Below are 19972 nucleotides of genomic sequence, written 5' to 3' on the forward strand. Positions count from 1 at the left end.
ATTAAATCAGGTAGAGTGTAGTGACCACATCTGACACTTAAGAATTTTGTGATGTTGGTCAAGTTCTTTAACGTCATCTGTAAAAATGGTGTTATTGTTAATAACATATACCTCATAGAAGGTCGGAGAAGGCGATGGCACCCCACTCCAGTACTCTTGCCTGGAAAATCCAATGGACGGAGGAGCCTGGTGGGCTGCAGTCCATGGGGTCGTGAAGAGTCGGACATGACTGAGCGACTTCACTTTCACTCTTCGCTTTCATGCACTGGAGAAGGAAATGGCAACCCACTCCAGTGTTCTTGCCTGGAGAATCCCAGGGACGGGGGAGCCTGGTGGGCTGCCGTCTGCGGGGTTGCCCAGAGTCGGACACAACTGAAGCGACTTAGCAGTAGCAGCAGCAGCAGCATAGAAGGTCAATGTAAAGTCTAGGCACAACTTATAATTCAAGTCTAACCCACAATTTTTTTTCCAACCTTGTTTTCTAGGCTGTTATCACAGGAAGATTCTAAGCTTAATGTCCATTTAAAAACAGGATTTCAGTATTACACATTCATTCAGTTCAATTCAGTCGCTCAGTCGTGTCCGACTCTTTGTGACCCCATGAATCACAGCATGCCAGGCCTCCCTGTCCATCACCAACTCCCGGAGTTCACCAAGACTCACGTCCATTGAGTCCATCAGTGATGCCATCCAGCCATCTCATCCTCTGTCGTCCCCTTCCCCTCCTGCCCCCAGTCCCTCCCAGCATCAGAGTCTTTTCCAATGAGTCAACTCTTCGCATGAGGTGGCCAAGGTACTGGAGTTTCAGCTTTAGCATCATTCCTTCCAAAGAAATCCCAGGGCTGATCTCCTTCAGAATGGACTGGTTGGATCTCCTTGCAGTCCAAGGGACTCTCAAGAGTCTTCTCCAACACCACAGTTCAAAAGCATCAATTCTTCGGCGCTCAGCCTTCTTCACAGTCCAACTCTCACATCCATACATGACCACAGAAAAAACCATAGCCTTGACTAGACGGACCTTTGTTGGCAAAGTAATGTCTCTGCTTTTGAATATCCTATCTAGGTTGGTCATAACTTTCCTTCCAAGGAGTAAGTGTCTTTTAATTTCATGGCTGCAGTCACCATCTGCAGTGATTTTGGAGCCCAGAAAAATAAAGTCTGACACTGTTTCCACTGTTTCCCCATCTATTTCCCATGAAGTGATGGGACCGGATGCCATGATCTTCGTTTTCTGAATGTTGAGCTTTAAGCCAACTTTTTCACTCTCCACTTTCACTTTCATCAAGAGGCTTTTTAATTCTCCTTCACTTTCTGCCATGAGGGCGGTGTCATCTGCATATCTGAGGTTATTGATATTTCTCCCGGCAATCTTGATTCCAGCTTGTGTTTCTTCTAGTCCAGCATTTCTCATGATGTATTCTGCATATAAGTTAAATAAGCAGGGTGACAATATACAGCCGTGACGCACTCCTTTTCCTATTTGGAACCAGTCTGTTGTTCCATGTCCAGTTTTAACTGTTGCTCCCTGACCTGCATACAAATTTCTCAAGAGGCAGGTCATTTCATTACTTTTTCAAAAATATTTTTCCTAGAATGATGTTTTATACTAACTTTTTCTTTATAGGAAGTTAAAAAAAAATAGACACTTCCCCTTTAAGCTTTCCTTTATTAAATATTTGCCTGGCAATTTCTCTGTTACAGAATTTTGCCAGGGTTAAAATGCAGGTAACCATGTCACTGTCTTCCTTGGTGGGCACATCTCAGAATTTTAATGAAGAATTCTTAAGACGTTCTTTAAAGACTATACTGACATACGCTGAAGAAGATTTGGAATTGAGGGAAACAACATTCCCTGATCAGGTCAGAAATGCTACTTTTTACAGCATGAACTGAAATAGGAATTGTAAATAGGCATTTCCCAAATTGTTAAATCAAACTTTAGTTTTTCCTGGCAGAACCTGTATTTTTCTTTCGATCCATATGTGTCACAGATAGGACTAAATCTCTGTTTTAATAAGCCACCCTTCCTTCTCATAATGGTTAATATTTTTGGTGTTTAATTCTGTGAATTTGTGCCAGAAAGAACGCTAGACTTACTCAGTATGGATAAACAAAAAACTTTGTGATGAAAGTGTTCCCACTGATTTGTGAAACAGTAGTTTGCCTCAAAAACTAAGTTTATAGAAACTACCTTTTGAGAAAATCTGAAAATCAGAAAGAATTTTGTTTTGTATTCTTTATATCCGTATATGTTTTTTATTTCTACTAGTAGTTCTACTTGTTTCTGGGTGAGAGAAGTGAAAAAATAGTCTGCTGATGAATTTGTATAAAATTTACTCTTCGTCCATCTTACCCCAGCATACCCACACTCTTAAAAACTTTATCAAAATTGTTTGTTTTGAAAGCTTTAGATTTCAAATCTGAAATATCTTCCAAACTAATTTAATGGTTGTGAATAAATGACAGCTGAAGAATGTTTTTCATATAATTCTCTGCTACAGGTTCAAGATTTGGTTTTTAATCTCCATATGATCCTTTCTGATACTGTTAAAATGAAGGAACACCAGGAGGATCCTGAAATGTTAATTGATCTAATGTACAGGTAGCATTTGTTTAATTCACTTATACCTTGTGTTGTTGTTAGCTGCTTAGCTGTGTCCACCTCTTTTTTGACCCCATGGACTGTAGCCCACCAGGCTCCTCTGTCCATGGGATTTCCCAGGCAAGAATACTGGAGTGGGCTGCCATTTCCCTTTCCAAGTTAACTTCCTGACCCAGGGATCAAACCCACATCTCCTGCAATAGCAGATGGACTTTTTACTACTGAGCCACCTGGGAAGCCCTATGTCTTGTATAATGGGGCTTAAGTTAATATGATACACAGAAAACATGAGTTTACAAGAATACAAAAATTATTTGTCATTTTCTAATGGTAATTAAAACCCACTCCAGTATATTCTTGCCTAGAGAATCCCATGGACAGAGGAGCCTGGCAGGCTATGGTCTGTGGGATGCAAAGAGTCAGACATGACTGAAGCGACTTAGCAAGGCGTGGTAATGGTAATTAAAAAAATCAAAATGTGCTTAATCAGATCCCCTATGACACTTCTTCTTTTAAGAATTATGAATAATTGTTCAGTGTATTTGTTGATTATCAAAAACAAGATTTTTAAAATAATGACATAGTTAAGACCTTGGCATCCTGGGCCCTAGAGTTCCTAGGAAGGCTGAAGACCCACGTTTTAAATGTAAAAATTAGTTCTTTAAGAAGAAAACATAGTGTATTAATACTTTATTACAACATTAATTTTACTAATGTTAGACATGGTTTTTGCCGATCAGATCAGATCAGTTGCTCAGTCATGTCCGACTCTGCGACCCCATGAATCGCAGCACGCCAGGCCTCCCTGTCCATCACCAACTCCCGGAATTCACTGAGACTCACGTCCATCAAGTCAGTGATGCCATCCAGCCATCTCATCCTCTGTTGTCCCCTTCTCCTCTTGCCCCCAATCCCTCCCAGCATCAGAGTCTTTTCCAATGAGTCAACTCTTCGCATGAGGTGGCCAGAGTACTGGAGTTTCAGCTTTAGCATCATTCCTTCCAAAGAACACCCAGGGCTGATCTCCTTCAGAATGGACTGGTTGGATCTCCTTGCAGTCCAAGGGACTCTCAAGAGTCTTCTCCAACACCACAGTCCAAAAGCATCAATTCTTCAGCACTCAGCCTTCTTCACAGTCCAACTCTCACATCCATACGTGACCACAGGAAAAACCATAGCCTTGACTAGACGGACCTTTGTTGGCAAAGTAATGTCTCTGCTTTTCAATATGCTATCTAGGTTGGTCATAACTTTCCTTTTATTGGGTATTTTTAGAATTTTGTAATTCCTATTGTATCTTCAAAGATGTAAGTAAAGCTTGACTTTTTCTTTGCCATTTGACCTTCATTTTTTAGTGTTTTGGAGTTTCTTAAAGACAAGAATAAAATATTTCCTTTAAAATTAAGATGATACAATGAAAGAATCTTTTATAAATTTTTTTCCTTGAATATAAAACTTATTTAGAGCCCCATAATAAACATGTAAATTCCCAGATCTTCCATTACTGATTGTTTCCTTAAAGGGCAGATTTTCATATAAAATATCTTTTTTTTTTTAAAGCTTCCCCTACCCCTGCAAAAAAAACCTGATACTCACCATTCCATGGGCCCACAATTATTTCTCTAAGTACACTCAAAAGCATGTTCATACCACCCAAAAGCTTGTCTTAATAGGTTGTGTTTAGTAATAGAAGCCTACACACTAAACAAGCAATTAGAACTCCCTTCTAGATTAGGAAGCAAATGCTAATTGAGAATTTCTGTTGTAACTAGAATTGCCAAGGGCTACCAGACCTCTCCAGATCTGCGGCTGACCTGGTTGCAGAACATGGCTGGCAAACACTCGGAGCGCAGCAATCATGCTGAAGCTGCCCAGTGCCTCGTTCACTCAGCAGCGCTTGTCGCTGAATATCTGAGCATGTTGGAGGACCGGAAATATCTTCCCGTGGGATGTGTAACATTTCAGGTAGGAATCTGCCTTAATCAAGGTATGTCCTTTTTTGGATTTAACTTTTCTCACTGCTGTTTATATTCATTCAGCTTATAGTGAAAGCACAGACTGAAAGTGATGCTTCACAAGAAGAATTAACATTTCACTATCACTTTCATTAATATGTTTTTAAAGAGTATTTCTTGTTAATTCTCTTCCATGTTTTCTTACCTGTACATTATCAGTGCTGTGTAAAGTATATTTATTCTCTTTGCCTATACTGCTATGGACTTCATAGCATCTATGAAATACATTCAGAATATTGAAAATCAGGATAGTGGACACTCTTAATTGGCTTTTAATTAAAATACCAGGTAAACCAGCATTCTCCATTATTTATGCTTATATAAAATATGCTAAGATATGACTCAGAGATGATAGTTTATGCTCTAGTAGGGCTACATACCTCTGACCCACTGGCTGAATTCTTTGTCTACCAAGAGTCAATTATGCTTTTCTTTTCTTCAAAGCCTCTTACTTCCAGTTTTGGGAAGTTATAAAAATTATTTAAATATTATGTTCTCTGATAAATCAACATACAAAAAGAAAGTGAGTTATTGTTTCCGTGAAAATTATTAATAAGCTGAATATTTTGCAAAGAGATCAAGACAAATAGAAAAAGATTGAGGGAAAATCTCCAAGAAATCTAGGATAATTTGATAATCTCTTAAGTTCAAGTTTTTACTCTAAAGAAACCAAAACTGAAAATCTTAAATGGAGGTTACATTGTGGGTATTTAGTCAAAAGAGATTACATGGAACTCTGATCTTGAGACCCATACACAAAGAAAAGGCCTTAGATCTACTTCAAGAAATTGACAAATGTGTGACTATCTAGGTTCAAATAAAATATTTAAGGTATGTATGTATCATTTCCTTTTCAGAAGTGATGACAGATCCCAATCTCGTTGGATAAGAGGGCTTTTTATTATACCTGAGTGTTTTCATTAATTTGATGTATGTTAGGCAACCCTTGGCAATGGCACCCCACTCCGGTACTCCTGCCTGGAAAATCCCATGGACAGAGGAGCCTGGTAGGCTGCAGTCCATGGGGTCACTGAGAGTCGGACACGACTGAGCGACTTCACTTTCACTTTTCACTTTCATGCATTGGAGAAGGAAATGGCCACCCACTCCAGTGTTCTTGTCTGGAGAATCCCAGGGACGGCGGGGCCTGGCGGGCTGCCATCTGTGGGGTCGCACAGAGTCGGACATGATCGAAGCGACTTAGCAGCAGACGCAGCAGCAGCAGGCAACCCTTGAGACCATTTTTGTATCTCAGTTTCCCTGATAGGGAGTTTTAACAACATCAATTAAATTAAAAATAAACACTGTTTAAGTCACTTTAGGTGTTCTATGTCATATTACAATTTTCCTTAGCCCATGATTTTTTAAAATTTCTTACAACTTTTTATTAATGGAAAAGTTAGATAGCAGTGGTGTTACATTTTATTGTCATCTTCACAATACAAGAAGCTTTTGGAGATTTGTCTGTTAGCTTTGCATTGACTACCCCCCTTTTTTTAATAAGCCGATAGCTGTATTTCATCTTCAATTACTTCATATATGTCATTCATGTTAAGAAATTAATTCCATTTCACAAACCTAAACATTTTTTTCCTCCTAGAATATTTCCTCTAATGTTTTAGAAGAATCTGCAGTCTCAGATGACGTGGTATCTCCAGATGAAGAAGGTATCTGCTCTGGAAAGTACTTTACTGAGTCAGGACTTGTGGGATTACTGGAACAAGCAGCTGCTTCTTTCTCTATGGTAGATGACTCTTGTTCATTTCTTCCCACAATTATGTACTTCTTAGTTATTAGTGACATGTATATTTATGCTTTCTGCTTATGACTGTGCTTTTCATTTATGATAATTTTCTCTAAATATATTAAGAACTCTCTAGTAATGGATTTTCTTTTCACATTCATCATTGCTTATTCCTTTTTATTTTAATAGTCTGTCACTTCCTCCAGTGTTTTTCATCTGCTTGTTTGGGAACCAGCACTTGGTCTATAAGAGTTTTGTTTTTTTTTTTTAAGAAAACTTTTACCACCAAACATTTTCTAAAACCTTAAAAAAGCCTCTGGTGCTCAGGAAAGTTATGGCCTCTCACCGGTTTGGTGGCATAATGAGCTCTATTGGGTAGACATTGAAGTCTTATCAGGAACTTTATGAACTACGTCCTAGATCCCTCGTCTGACTTCCCTACCATGCTAGAAGTCCAGTCCTTGTCCCTCCCCATCTGTATATGAAGAATTGAAGCAGTCATGTGGATCAGAGATGCGATATTTATTGGTGAAGGAAAAAAAATAGCTCGCTGAATCCTTGCTTACTTTCTTGAGCCATGTTGATAGCATCACCTCCTTTCTGTGAGTTTTCTGATGAGTGTTCAGTGTCCCAGCACCAAGGTTTGCAAGACAGTGAGGTCCATGTTAGGGTAAAAGGGAAGCTTGATGTAATGTACTATTTCCTGATGTAGTTAAGTAATAGTCATTACTTCCCCACTGTACTGTTATTGGGAATCGGTTGTTGCTTCTCCTGGCCTTAACCCTACCCAGCAATATGTTGGTTATGGGTATAGATTTAGGAGGCGTCTAGCCCCTTTCTCTGCCATCTTAGTAGTTAAGCACTTAGTAGTTAAAGCACTTCAGGCGCAAATTACTCCACCTACCGGGGCCTTACTTTTCTTATCCATTAAATGCATCTAATAATAGTATGTACTTCAAGCACTGCTGTCAGGATTAAATGAATTAACCTATGTAAAGTGCTAATCACAGTGCCTGGCTCCAAGTAAGTTTTAGTAGGTTTGCTGTTACCATCCTCTCATCATTATAGGCACTTAGAAGTAACTCATGTAAAAATGATTCTGAGACTCAAAGAACATTAGGTGTTTGTCCTCTTTAAAATTTCTTGTTTTTGAAGACCTTGATTGTCCTGATTCCATTCCCAGATCTCTATTCCTTGAGCTTCAGTTTAAGGGATCTGAACTAGTAGGGAAAAAAGTTTTTGCTATTAATGGAATATTCTCTGTATATGTGTGTAATTTTAATAATTCACAGCAGTGAATTTAAATTGGGTTACAGTGGCTTATGTTACAGAAGCCTTTATTTTGCAATAGCATTTAATTATGAATTTCATTCTTTTTCAGTTTATCTATTTAATATTAATTAAAATAATTACTGGGATATTTTAGTTACACTGAATATATTTTACTATTGCAGCTATATGATTGCTTAAATATACTCCTGTGAGCTGACTAGAAAATATAAGAACCATATGTTTATTTTCTTGGGAAAATGCTGATTTGTGAAGCAATGGGAACTTAGTGACTCTTGGAAAATATCCCTTTTCCTTCACCACAGCCACCAATCCATTACAAGAAAAGGGGATAGCAGTATAAACATGTTTTGTCACTCACTCTGATTATAATCAGAGCAACACTTGGCCAACCACTAGTAAACCAAAACCCCTACTTGAATAAAATCTGGTGGCTCAGAATCTTCTTACGTTTTGTTAAAGATCAGTGATTTTTCCATAGGAGAATTCCCTTAAGATTTTCTGTGCCAGTTTAATATTTGGGGAAAGTTAATAATTTTAGTGTCCTAGGAAGCAATAGGTTTATGTGATATTTGTGTATCTGTGACTTGTAATAATTGGGTTTCTATGTCTCTGCTCTGAATTTGTTTCTGCAAAAGTTTATATGCACATATAAGGACACACACATACACACATTTATTTTAGTTAAGTAATTACTGAGTAGTAAAAGCAGAATGTCCAGTTCAAATTATATAGAAGTATAAGTATACCTATATGTACATGTGTGTATTTTAAATACAAAAACACAAATACACACACATATGTTTTCATGCAATAGAAGAGATAATATATTGTGCAAAATTATTTTATTAGGTCTTAATCAAATTAAAAATCAGTAGCATTTGTTTTTATGTCCTATTGGAAAATACTAGCATTGCCTTGGAAATATTGTGAGTTCATAAATTGCAATTCACTCTCTTATCGATGTAAAAGAAAGCAATCTCTTATTATTTTTATAGGCTGGCATGTATGAAGCAGTTAATGAAGTTTACAAAGTACTTATTCCTATTCATGAAGCTAATCGGGATGCAAAGAAACTATCCACGATTCATGGTAAACTTCAGGAAGCCTTCAGCAAAATTGTTCATCAGGTAACAGTTGTACTTTCTAACTTCAGTGTAAGTGGAAAAAACTGTCTACAAGCTTTAGTGTTACTTTGTACTAAGTCAAACTAGATCCCATGAAATGACCATTTTAATCAAGTTACAAATGAACAGTGTCAAAATGATGGTTCATGGCCAAAGCAAGACTCATTAACAACAATGAATTTAACCTAAAGTAGATTATGATCATCATAACCTTCCCACATAGCTTCTCTTTTTTCTTCACTTTTTTGAATTATTACTAGTTGGTAATTTTTTTTTTAGTTGTGAGTTACTTTCTGTTTCACAGTGTGGGTAATAGTTAGGAATTTGATTTTTTAAATTGATTTCTGTTCATTTTTTGCCAAAATGTTGTTATATTTAACTTTTTATTAAATGATATGAAAGCTTAATAAACTCTTAATATTTTTAATGATTTCAACTGAACTTTTAACTTTTTTCCAGATATTTTTATTCAGTCATCCTCTGACATATTTCTAATGTAAAAGTAATATTTAGTGAAAATAATAAATAGTTGTATGTTTATTCGATTTATAATAAATAGTTGTAAAATAATAAATAGTTGTAAGTTTATTCGATTATAATAGTATGATGTCAGTACTTATTTTTACTTCATGGGATCCACATATTATCTTTAAAATTAAAATAAGCTTGGTTTAAAATGAAGTAGACTACTAGCAGTTGATTTCCCTGAAGCTAAGTCGTTGGCTCCGTTGAAATACTCTGAAACGCTATGCTAAGGGTCCTCCTCCTCCACTCTCCTGTTCCCTTTCCTGTGCTACCTGTGCTGTTGTCTGCTATTGCCATCACCTAAGAATTGAAGTATAGTATTGTTTTTCCACTTTCGCGTGCAGTATTAGTCCCACTTTATTGTCTTATCAGCTTGACTTCCTCTTTCTTGCCATGGGCTAAGCTGTTCTAGATGAATTGATATAATCTGAAAAACTTAAATAGGGCTGCTATCCTGTTAAGCCAGGATTTTATTGCCATTTAATAAAATATTGGAGTTGCGAAAGATCATTAGAATTCTGGATCATAGCAGGTGGGTCTTTTTATAATCAGTTATACTGTTAAATCTCATCGCAGCTTCCCATATGTTACACAAATTGCAAATTACACAGGTCAGGCCTGGAACATTTAGAGCGAGCAGCTTCCAAGAAACTTCCATCCATTTGTATCAAAGACATTTGGGCAAAATTTCAGTTTCTGTTCCGGCTTACCCTGGGTACTTCAGTGAAGTACAGCTCCCGTTAGTTAGTGATCTAATTTAGACACAAATGAAACAAGCACTTAGCTTTCTTTCCCCTAAATTTGTACTTTTTACTTATTAAAGTTTTAAATGGTGAAATTTTAGCTTCCTGGTTTTGAACAAGCAATTTATAAAATTATCATAGGTCTTAAGTGAAGGAATATGGTGTTTAAAATACCCACTAGTGTTTTCTGTATGGAGAAGAATTTATGGTATATGGTTTCTTACACTACTGAACTTCCTTTGGCTTTTTTTTTGTTCTTTTTAAACAGTTTTTTTTTATGACTTGCCCTTTTTCACTTTTTTATTATACAGAGTACTGGCTGGGAGGTAGGTAATGTTTTAGTTAGTTAAAGACACTAATAGATTGATTTGATCAGATTTCTTATGCCAATGCTTTGCCCACATGTGCTAGCTGTGGGCATTCTGTTGCTGTCTGCTGTCAACTGAATTCATTAACCAAAGAAATTTTGTTAAAATACTGTAAGTTATGTTAAGAAATTTGTTATTAAGAGGTTGTAGGCAGTGCATGGAAATCCATATGTTACACTAATGATATTCTTTGGTAAATGAGCCACTTTGTCATCACTTTAGTTTGTTTTTATCCTTCGAAGCATTTTCTTTCATCAGCATTTACACACAAGATTTCCTTTGTTTAACCATATTGTTTCACCTCATTCTACAGAGGTCGATTTATGTGTTATTGCTCAGAGGTGTAAATATAAAATATTTCATCTGATCTAAGATGCTATCAATTGTAACATATCCCATTATTTCACATTCCTTTAAGAAAGATTAGAAAAACAAACAATCCCTGTATATTAAACTCCAACATCCCATCAGTTGAAAAATGAATGCCAACTACAGAGATACTAAAATATGGGCAAAAAAATGTGCATCTTGGAATTGATAAAAGAGTATGTTAGCCTGATCTTGAGTCACTTCACCTTAAGTACTACTGAGGAAGGAAATTCACTTTTGTCATTTGAATTTTGTTGGGGGGAGGGAAAACAGATTGAGAGAACTTGAAATTTAACTTGACCTCATTTTCTGACAATGTTTGATAATTGTGTTCAATGAAGACTGTGTATACTTCCTTTTAGGGAGTAAGTATAATAGTTAGGCTCATGAAGTTATATATAAATCAAATCATACCTGAAAAAGGCCAGAAAGAATTGATTACCTTTTTAAAAAACCTTTCTGAAAAGGAAAGAATTCTATAAAATAAAAAATTCTACAAAATAATTCATTTTGATGAGGTAAAGCAAGGTATTAATAAGACAGTTTATTTAAAGCTGAGTATTAATATTTGTTAATTTTTCTGCTTTGCCTTTCACTTTGTAGTCAGGTTTATGTTGATTAAACAGTTTAGGCTTTCTCTGTTTGCTTTTGCAGTTCTTGTTTTGAGACCCAGCTAGAAAACCTTCAGAATGAGTGTTACTATTGCATTCTCTTCCATTTCTGAATTAGTTGCCACCTTTTGTTTTTCTTCAGATGAAACCAGTACCGTTAATCTACCTTAGTTCCCCAGATGAAATGTGTATGACTTTTTTTATACCCAGAATAGAATGTCTCATTTTTGTGTCTCAATTAAGACTTATATAGAGACTTTCCATGGTTATCTCTGAGTAGTAAAGTTACTTATGGATTTCCTAACACAAAATGAAAGTAGGTGAAAAGTAAGCATGAAAGAAGAGACATTGAACCTCTGAGCAGTTTATTACTAGTCTGCTTGATGCTAAATCGACCCCTGAAAGGTGTAATTTTCACTGGTTATGATTAATATTCTGTCATCATGTTTATTGCATGATAAAAGTCACACGGACTTTATTTTCTTATTTATATTCTTGTCACTGCCTTTCACTGGACCTTTAGCTTTGTAGCTTCTAAAATTGTTGCACGTTTGTTTTTTGCTTTTCCCTTGTAAAACTTAAGTGGATGCTTGCATTTTAAAAGTATGTTTGCTACCATTTGCTGCTTATTTGTTTTGAAATTTCCCTAATTAAAATGCTTTCTGTTTTCTCTTCTCTCTTGCCCCTGGTTGCTGACCCTACTCCCTACTTTTACTATTGTCTATTGTGGTAAGTTCCTATCTTGTGAATATTTTTCTTTTTGACTCTGGGAAAACTTCAGTAATTTCATTTTTTCTAAAAGCTATGGTTCCTAGCTAATTTTCTAGTATTCTTAAGGAACTCTCACTGGATTGAGATCCAGTAAGGATATCTGATACACTATAGAAAGGGTCTTTGAATTGATAGCTCCCTCCTTGATCTGAGCTTATATATTAGCACTGTATTTCATTTTTCACTGTGCTCCTTGATTTAGTACAAATCATTTGAGTTGGCAAAGCTTTTTAGGGCTGTGTGTGTGAGATTGTGTGTGTGTGTAAAAGATAACTCTAAAACCTGGTAGCAAATTTGGTAAAATATTTACCATATAAAATAGCAAGTCATAAACCTTTCTTAAATCATGGTAACTGTTACTTGCTCTGCCAATTTCAATATCTGAATGACTGTTTACTATTTATTTTCTCTTTCCCAAGTACATTTATTTTTCTTGAAATAATAGGGGAAAAAGTATGTTTAAAAATGTCTTACTTATAATCGCATTTAAAAATTATTTTTGGAGAAAAGAAATATTGAATTTCTGTATGGAAAATTATAGCCATTTTATGTTTTGTGTGCACATATTTTATTTTAAAAGATACATTTATCCATTTATCAAATAGTGAACAGTTTGTATTCAGAAGTAGATTAATGCAAGTTTATTATGTTCAGAATAATCATTCCCCAACTATTGATAACATAGTCACATAACACTGTCTCCATTTTTTTCTTCAAAAAATTACAACATATTTCACCATCCAAGGGGAAATACACCACTCTAGTAGGTATATATTATAGTCTCCAGCAAGGCTGGAGAAGATGGGCTTAGCTTGTTTAAGCTGAAGTCTCTCTACTAAGTCACTAAAGAAAAATGAGGTATTCTAACTTTTGAGATTCAAGCATGCAAGATAACTATATATTAACTCTTTTCATTGTACTGGATGGACATGAAGATGAGCCAATATTTTGGTTTTTATATGCTAAGAAATACTAGCCATAGTTCTGGTGCAGTGTCTCCTGTTGAATTTTTATATGCTCTAATCCATGCTCTGGAGAAGGGCATGGTGACCCACTGCAGTATTCTTGCCTGGAGAATTCCATGGACAGAGGAGCCTGGCAGGCTACAGTCCATGGGGTTGCAAAGAGTCAGACACGACTAAGCAACTAAACACAATCCATGCACGCTGAGGCTGCATGAGGTAAATAAACTCATCCAAGTGAGTAAAGAGTAGAATGGGAAGCAGCAAGTTTTAATAGGTGATGGGGGGCAGGAGGCTGAAAGAGTATGAAAAAAAAAAGCAAAAACTTTTACAATTAGTTAAGTGTGAAAATGTGGCACTCTAAAGAAGAAACTAGACCTGTGTAGGGATAAAACATCCATGAGTATTTATCTCAGGAAAGGCAAAGAGATGAAGTCAGATATGACAAAGTAAGGAAAATGTGATGAGAAGAACTCTATGAAGAGGTACTTTCTGATAGTTGATGACTCCCTAATATTTGGTATAGACCCATGACTAAGCACCTGATGATGTGGTACTACTGGCTGGGTTCTGCCCTTTATGTTATTTCTGATGAGAAAAAGATATGGACAGCAAACATTTATTTATTAGATGATATTGAACATGATTATTTTTTCCTGGACTGGAACATACAAAGGTTAAAATTGAACATCTGATAAGAAATGTGGTAGGATATATCTTAGAAGAATATATCTGGTAAGTTTATGAAAATCATTAACCTGATTTTCATACTGAAGTGTGCAGAAAGGAGATGCAAACATGTAATAACAATTTCAGTAGAGACAGTGTTGTAATATAGAGGAAGACAAAACTTAGGGAGGAAGGGACCCGGGAAATCTCAGCTATTCAGGGAAATTCTCAGAAACTCTCAAGGAAGACATCAGAGAAGTGAAAAATGGTTCAGGGATCATACTTATGTCCTCATATTTGTATATGAGTATATAGAATACAGGGATTAAATAGTGTAATTAAGAGCTTGGACTCAGGTGTCAAATATACTAGGATTTAACTCTGAGTTCCACTGTTGGCTAGCAGTGTGACCTTGGGCAAATTACTTTTCCTCATTTATAAAAAGAGGGTGAAAATAATGATATCTGAGAGTTGTGATAAGAATTGGCATAACCCATGTAAAGTGGATAACCAGTATCTAGTACATGTGAAGTGAAAGTGAAAGTCACTCAATTGTGTCCAACTCTTTGTGACCCCATGGACTATACAGTTCATGGAATTCTCCAGGCCTGAATACTAGAGTGGGAAGCCATTCCCTTCTCCAGGGGATCTTCTCAACCCAGGGATCGAACCCAGTATCCTGCATTGCAGGCGGATTCTTTACCAGCTGACCAGGGAAACCCTGCTGCTAAGTCACTTCAGTTGTGTCCGACTCTGTGCGACCCCATAGACAGCAGCCCACCGGGCTCCCCCATCCCTGGGATTCTCAATACTTTAAAAATGTTGGTGATTATTATTTTTATTGTTATTATTATCATCATCATTACTATCACTATAATTACTTGAAATCTTAACACAGTTTAGCTGTGAAATCTAAGAGGTATTAGGTTCCCAGGTCAAGCTCTATGACTAAATAAACTGATAAAAGTGTATGTTCTTTAAGGGGGATAGATCTAATAGAAGAGAAGGAGATTACCCCTGGGAAACACTGGTCTGCCTATCTGAAAAATCAGTTAACTTGAGAGAAATGTATTAGAGAACTATGGGTGAAGATGAAAGAAGTTTTGGAAGTGATGTCAGTGTGGAAATACACAATAGCCCAACTGAATGTTTCCTGCTAAATAAAGATAACAAAACTAGAAAAAACTTATTTGTCATAAGAGATTTCAACCACTAGAGACATGGATAGATGAGTAGATGGATTTCCTTGTTTGGGATGTAGTTTCATTATACACAGGATGGTGGAATCAGTAAGTACTGCTGAGGAAGAATAATTGGAGTGTGGGAATGGTGGGAAGTTCAGAAAGAATTCATGACATTAAAGGAAGATACTGCTAGAAAAATATAGACTAGATAGAAGGAAAATATATTTTTTTTAAATTCAGAGGAAAAATGGTTATCATCCTGTGGTCCAAACCTCTGAAGAGGAAGTAAGATAAAGTGATATCTTTCTTGAAGATAAAGCTATATGAGTAAACTTTCATGAACATGATAGAGTCAATGGTTTTACATTAGGGAACTCTTTGTAAGTTGAAAATAAATCTCCTCACTCTACTGTACACACTCATTTTCAGTTCTAGTAACTCCTCTCTGATCTTATCTCCTCTGATCTTCTCCCTGCTGCATATTCTGCCTTACCACTCTAGCCACTTTCTTGTTCTTCAAACACAGGAGGGGGTTCCTGTCCTTTGCACTGGCTCTTTCCTCTGCCTGGAATGCACCTCCCCTGGAGAGTCACATGAATAACTCTTACACCGCCTTCACGTCTTTGTTCACATGTCACCTGTTGGTGAGACCTGCCTGACCACTCGGTTTTGTTCACAGATATATCACTAGTGTCTAGTTTATAGACACATAGTAAACCTTCAATAAATATGTGAATGGATGGATGGTTACCTCATATACGTTGTTTAATGACTCTTACCTTCATTTTTATTCTTCTTCTGTCCCTCCCACCCCCCCCCTCCGCTCCACCCTCCTTCCCTCGCCTCCCCTAGAACGTGCTTTCCTTCCCTCCCGCGTCCGCTCAGCCATTCTTTTAGGTTGCAGAATCCTTTCTGTGTGTCACCTCTTTTGTGACCTGGCTCCAACAGGATTTATCTTTCCTTTCTCAAGACACTTTTTATCAGAGCTTATAACCTTTTGTATTGTAATTATTTGAATACATTTTTTTACTCTCTTGAGGAGCCAAGTCTTACTTATTTTTATTTTCCTATTCCTATGGATGAGTCTGAGTAAACTCCGGGAGTTGGTGATGGACAGGGAGGCCTGGCGTGCTGCAGTCCATGGGGTCGCAAGGAGTCAGACACGACTGAGCGACTGAACTGAACTGAGGATGAGCAGTGGCTAACACATTACAAGCACTCAATATTTTTTTTTCCTTGAACTGAATGTCAGTATGAGAAAGTGAATAAAAAGAGTTTAAAATGGCTGCTCAGGAACTTGTTCAGTTTTAAGCTGCATTAATTGAATTTAAGTCCACATCCCGGGAGGCAGTGAGCCCGTTGATCTCTACACTGATCAGATCAGTGTATGTTGTGTCTGTTTCTGGGATACCACACTTTAAAAGGTGCCATCAAAAGACTAATAAAGTGAAGATAGCAGTTTTCAAATAATTAAAAGGTCATAATACTGAAGATTTGGAATAGAAATCTTAAACTGGAAAGCTCTGAGAGGAGTACAGCCAGGATAACAATATTTTAATATTTGTGCTTCCAAAGAGTAAATAAATATATTCATGTATGGTATTTTTTTGGAAAAAACAATCACAAATTTTTAATTTTCTCATGCCTTTTTTATTTTCCAGGCAGTGGGGCCTTCATTTCTTGATTATATTAAATATTGCTCCATTGGCTTGTTGATGGTTTTAATCAGAATTTTGATTGAATATATTTAACCTATCTAGAGAAATTTCATTTGCTATAGAAGTTAATTTTGTCTGTTAAAGTTTGAAATAATTGAAACAATTTTTTTTTATTAGAAACCTCCTTTAACTCTAGAGACATTTTTCTTTAAAAGTATATTTCTTCTGGACAAAATGTGGACATATTTTTACTCAATTGTATTTTTTTTGTTTTGTTTTTATTGTCAGAAGGCTGGTAAATTGAGGATCAGAATTTTCCATTTTGCTTTATTATCTGTTTCATTTGTAACTTACTTTACATACCCCTTTGCCTTTGCAGTTCAGTTCAGTTCAGTCGCTCAGTCGTGTCCGACTCTTTGCGACCCCATAAATCGCAGCACGCCAGGCCTCCCTGTCCATCACCAACTCCCGGAGTTCACTCAAACTCACGTCCATTGAGTCAGTGATGCCATCCAGCCATCTCATCCTCTGTTGTCTCCTTTTCCTCCTGCCCTCAATCCCTCCCAGCATCAGAATCTTTTCCAATGAGTCAACTCTTCGCATGAGGTGGCCAAAGTACTGCAGTTTCAGCTTTAGCATCATTCCTTCCAAAGAAATCCCAGGGCTGATCTCCTTTAGAATGGACTGGTTGGATCTCCTTGCAGTCCAAGGGACTCGCAAGAGTCTTCTCCAACACCACAGTTCAAAAGCATCAATTCTTCAGCGCTCAGCTTTCTTCACAGTCCAACTCTCACATTCATACATGACCACAGGAAAAACCATAGACTAGACAGACCTTTGTTGGCAAAGTAATGTCTCTGCTTTTGAATATGCTATCTAGTTTGGTCATAACTTTCCTTCCAAGGAGTAAGCCTTTGCAGTAAGAAGTAAATAAAGGAAAAATAAGTATGAAACTTAATAGGCTTAAAGAGAATTGAGGTATATAAACAGCCATGTGTTGCTGTGTATAAAGGCACTACCACAAAATCCTTTGAAACATCTTTGTATCTAAAATGTAAGAATAGCACAAAAGACTTCCAAGTATTTTATCAAGAGAATTTGTTTTCAAATCTTCTGTGTAAGAGTTAAGGTGACTTTAGCATACTTTGTACTTGGGATGAATGTGTGTGGTTAATGCATGCAGTGGGTGGTTTGGGTACTTTAGAAAAACCAACTCTTCTCAAATTTTTTTCTTCTTTCATTTATGCATTTTTTCCTTCCTAATTCCATTTCTAGTTACTCTTACACATAACAGTATTTTTTATTAGCAGAGGGATACTAATCGTAAATGTTTTGCTTCAGTGCTTCAGGATGGTCTTGACATTTACTGATCATCCACTCTGTGCCAGATGCTACACTCGGCTTCTAACTTTTATGATCTCATTTAAAATATGAGGAGATAGTAATATAAAGGCTAATAATGGTAACTAAATATGTTAGTGTTGTTTTTAAATTTAACTTTATGCTCTACTTTAGGATAACTAAAACACAGTTTATTTTATACCAAGCAACTTTTCTTGCAATAAAGAAAATAAGTTAATTTATCTCAATTGTATGGATTTAGAAAAACATAGACTTATATGGGATGTCACTTGGTACAGTCCCTGAAAAATATATGCCATATGTAATTCGGTAAAAGCCCTAATTGCACAATGTTATTTGTTAGAAATAATGAAGAAAAGATTATTTTGTTTTTACTTTCATTTGAGAAATAATAAAATATTGTGGTTTTGAATTAAAACTTTTGACATTGTTTTGAGAATTTTATACTCGTAGCAATTTAAGCAGAATGTGCACGACAAAAAGTCTTTGTATTAAAGTTTCTCTGTTTTCCTACACCTAGGATGGTAAGCGGATGTTTGGCACCTATTTTCGTGTCGGTTTTTATGGAACTAAGTTTGGGGATTTGGATGAACAAGAATTTGTTTACAAGGAACCTGCAATAACCAAACTCGCAGAGATATCTCACAGATTGGAGGTGAATACTGTGGTGTCATCCTTGATGTGTATTTTCTATGATGAATAGACTTTTCAGATCTAGCTCTAATCCTTTAATAAGCCAGATCCTGCCAAATAATCTACTCCTTTTGGGTATAAGGCTTTTTGATAGGTACAATAATGTTCTCTTGAATTTATAAAATCTTTGATAGCAACAGTAAAATATTATTATTAACTTGATTTTTTTGAGGGTCTATTTTCACACATATTTTAGAAACCCTGTATCTTTCAGAATTACCATGATTTGTGGAGAAATGTGTATAGTATTATCCACATTTTGTAGAAAAAGTTATAAGAATTAATAATCATGGAACTAGAACCCCAAGATATTTCTGACCCAGGTTCATTATCTTTTTGGCTTAACTGATTCCCAGTGAAGTAATCTTTAGAACTTAAAAGCTTGAAATTATACTTTAAAAACACTTCTTAGAATCCTTTAACCTTTATACAGATACTTAATTTTCAAAATAAATGATTAACTTTAATGTTTATGAAACTAACCTGTCTTTTCTGCTATAGTTGTTCTTTCCAATCTTTCTCTGTCTTTGTTACTCCAAGTGTGGTCCATGGACAGAATCTGCATTGACATTACCTGGGAGTTTTGTTTGAAATGCAGAATCTCAGACCCCACTTCAGACCTTCTGAATTAAAATCTGTATTTTAACAAATCCCCAGGTGATTTGTATAGACAGAAGAGTGTAGGCTGGTTTTTATTCTCAGATGATGATAATTTCTTCAGCGTTCTGTTCTTATTGGTGACTTCACAGGGCTCAACTTCCACAAACTGGTTTTAGCTGTGACTTCTTGTTTTTTCAAAAGCCTATTAAGTCTTGGGAAATTTTGAGACGGTATTTTTCAAACTTACTGAGTCGTAAAAGTTATCTTTGAGGTAGGAGTGTCTGTTCTCCTTTGAGGATTCAGACTTAATTTTTCCTTTTGAATAGCTCCGTCTTTTGCCCATGCTGCCACTCAGGGTCATATGGAAAAGTCACTACATTCTTGACCCAGGGTTACCTTTTCAAAATCTGAACTTATACAGAACTTCAACAAGTTAATGTTTTTATTTGGAAATTCTGGAACATTACATTAATCATTCAGAAAAATGAATGCTTGTTCATTGACTCATGCCTGTAAGAAGTCAGGTTACATCAGACTCTGAAAGTGAAGTCGCTCAGTCGTGTCCAACTCTTTGCAACCCCATGGGACTGTAGCCTGTCAGGCTCTTCAGTTCATGGAATTTCTAGGCAAGAGTACTGGAATGGGTTGCCGTTTCCTTCTCCACGGGATCTTCCCGACC

The 19972-nt window shown here is 36.3% G+C and overlaps 1 protein-coding gene across 4 annotated transcripts in view; it reads left to right on the forward strand.

Moving 5' to 3' along the window:
* DOCK7 (dedicator of cytokinesis 7) overlaps positions 1-19972 on the forward strand; it is a 189207-nt gene that overhangs the window by 155717 nt on the left and 13518 nt on the right. For 2 of the 4 annotated variants that reach the window (XM_055585640.1, XM_055585642.1), the window contains 7 exons: positions 1702-1860; positions 2502-2602; positions 4375-4567; positions 6218-6361; positions 8650-8781; positions 10358-10372; positions 18530-18655. In XM_055585640.1, coding sequence (XP_055441615.1) covers positions 1702-1860; positions 2502-2602; positions 4375-4567; positions 6218-6361; positions 8650-8781; positions 10358-10372; positions 18530-18655 — 870 coding nt within the window. Of the gene's footprint in view, positions 1-1701; positions 1861-2501; positions 2603-4374; positions 4568-6217; positions 6362-8649; positions 8782-10357; positions 10373-18520; positions 18656-19972 lie in introns of all 4 variants that reach the window. The other 2 variants (XM_055585641.1, XM_055585644.1) reach the window with 1 other exon arrangement.

Source organism: Bubalus kerabau, chromosome 6 (genome assembly GCF_029407905.1).
Source record: "Bubalus kerabau isolate K-KA32 ecotype Philippines breed swamp buffalo chromosome 6, PCC_UOA_SB_1v2, whole genome shotgun sequence".
Lineage (NCBI taxonomy): Eukaryota > Metazoa > Chordata > Mammalia > Artiodactyla > Bovidae > Bubalus > Bubalus kerabau.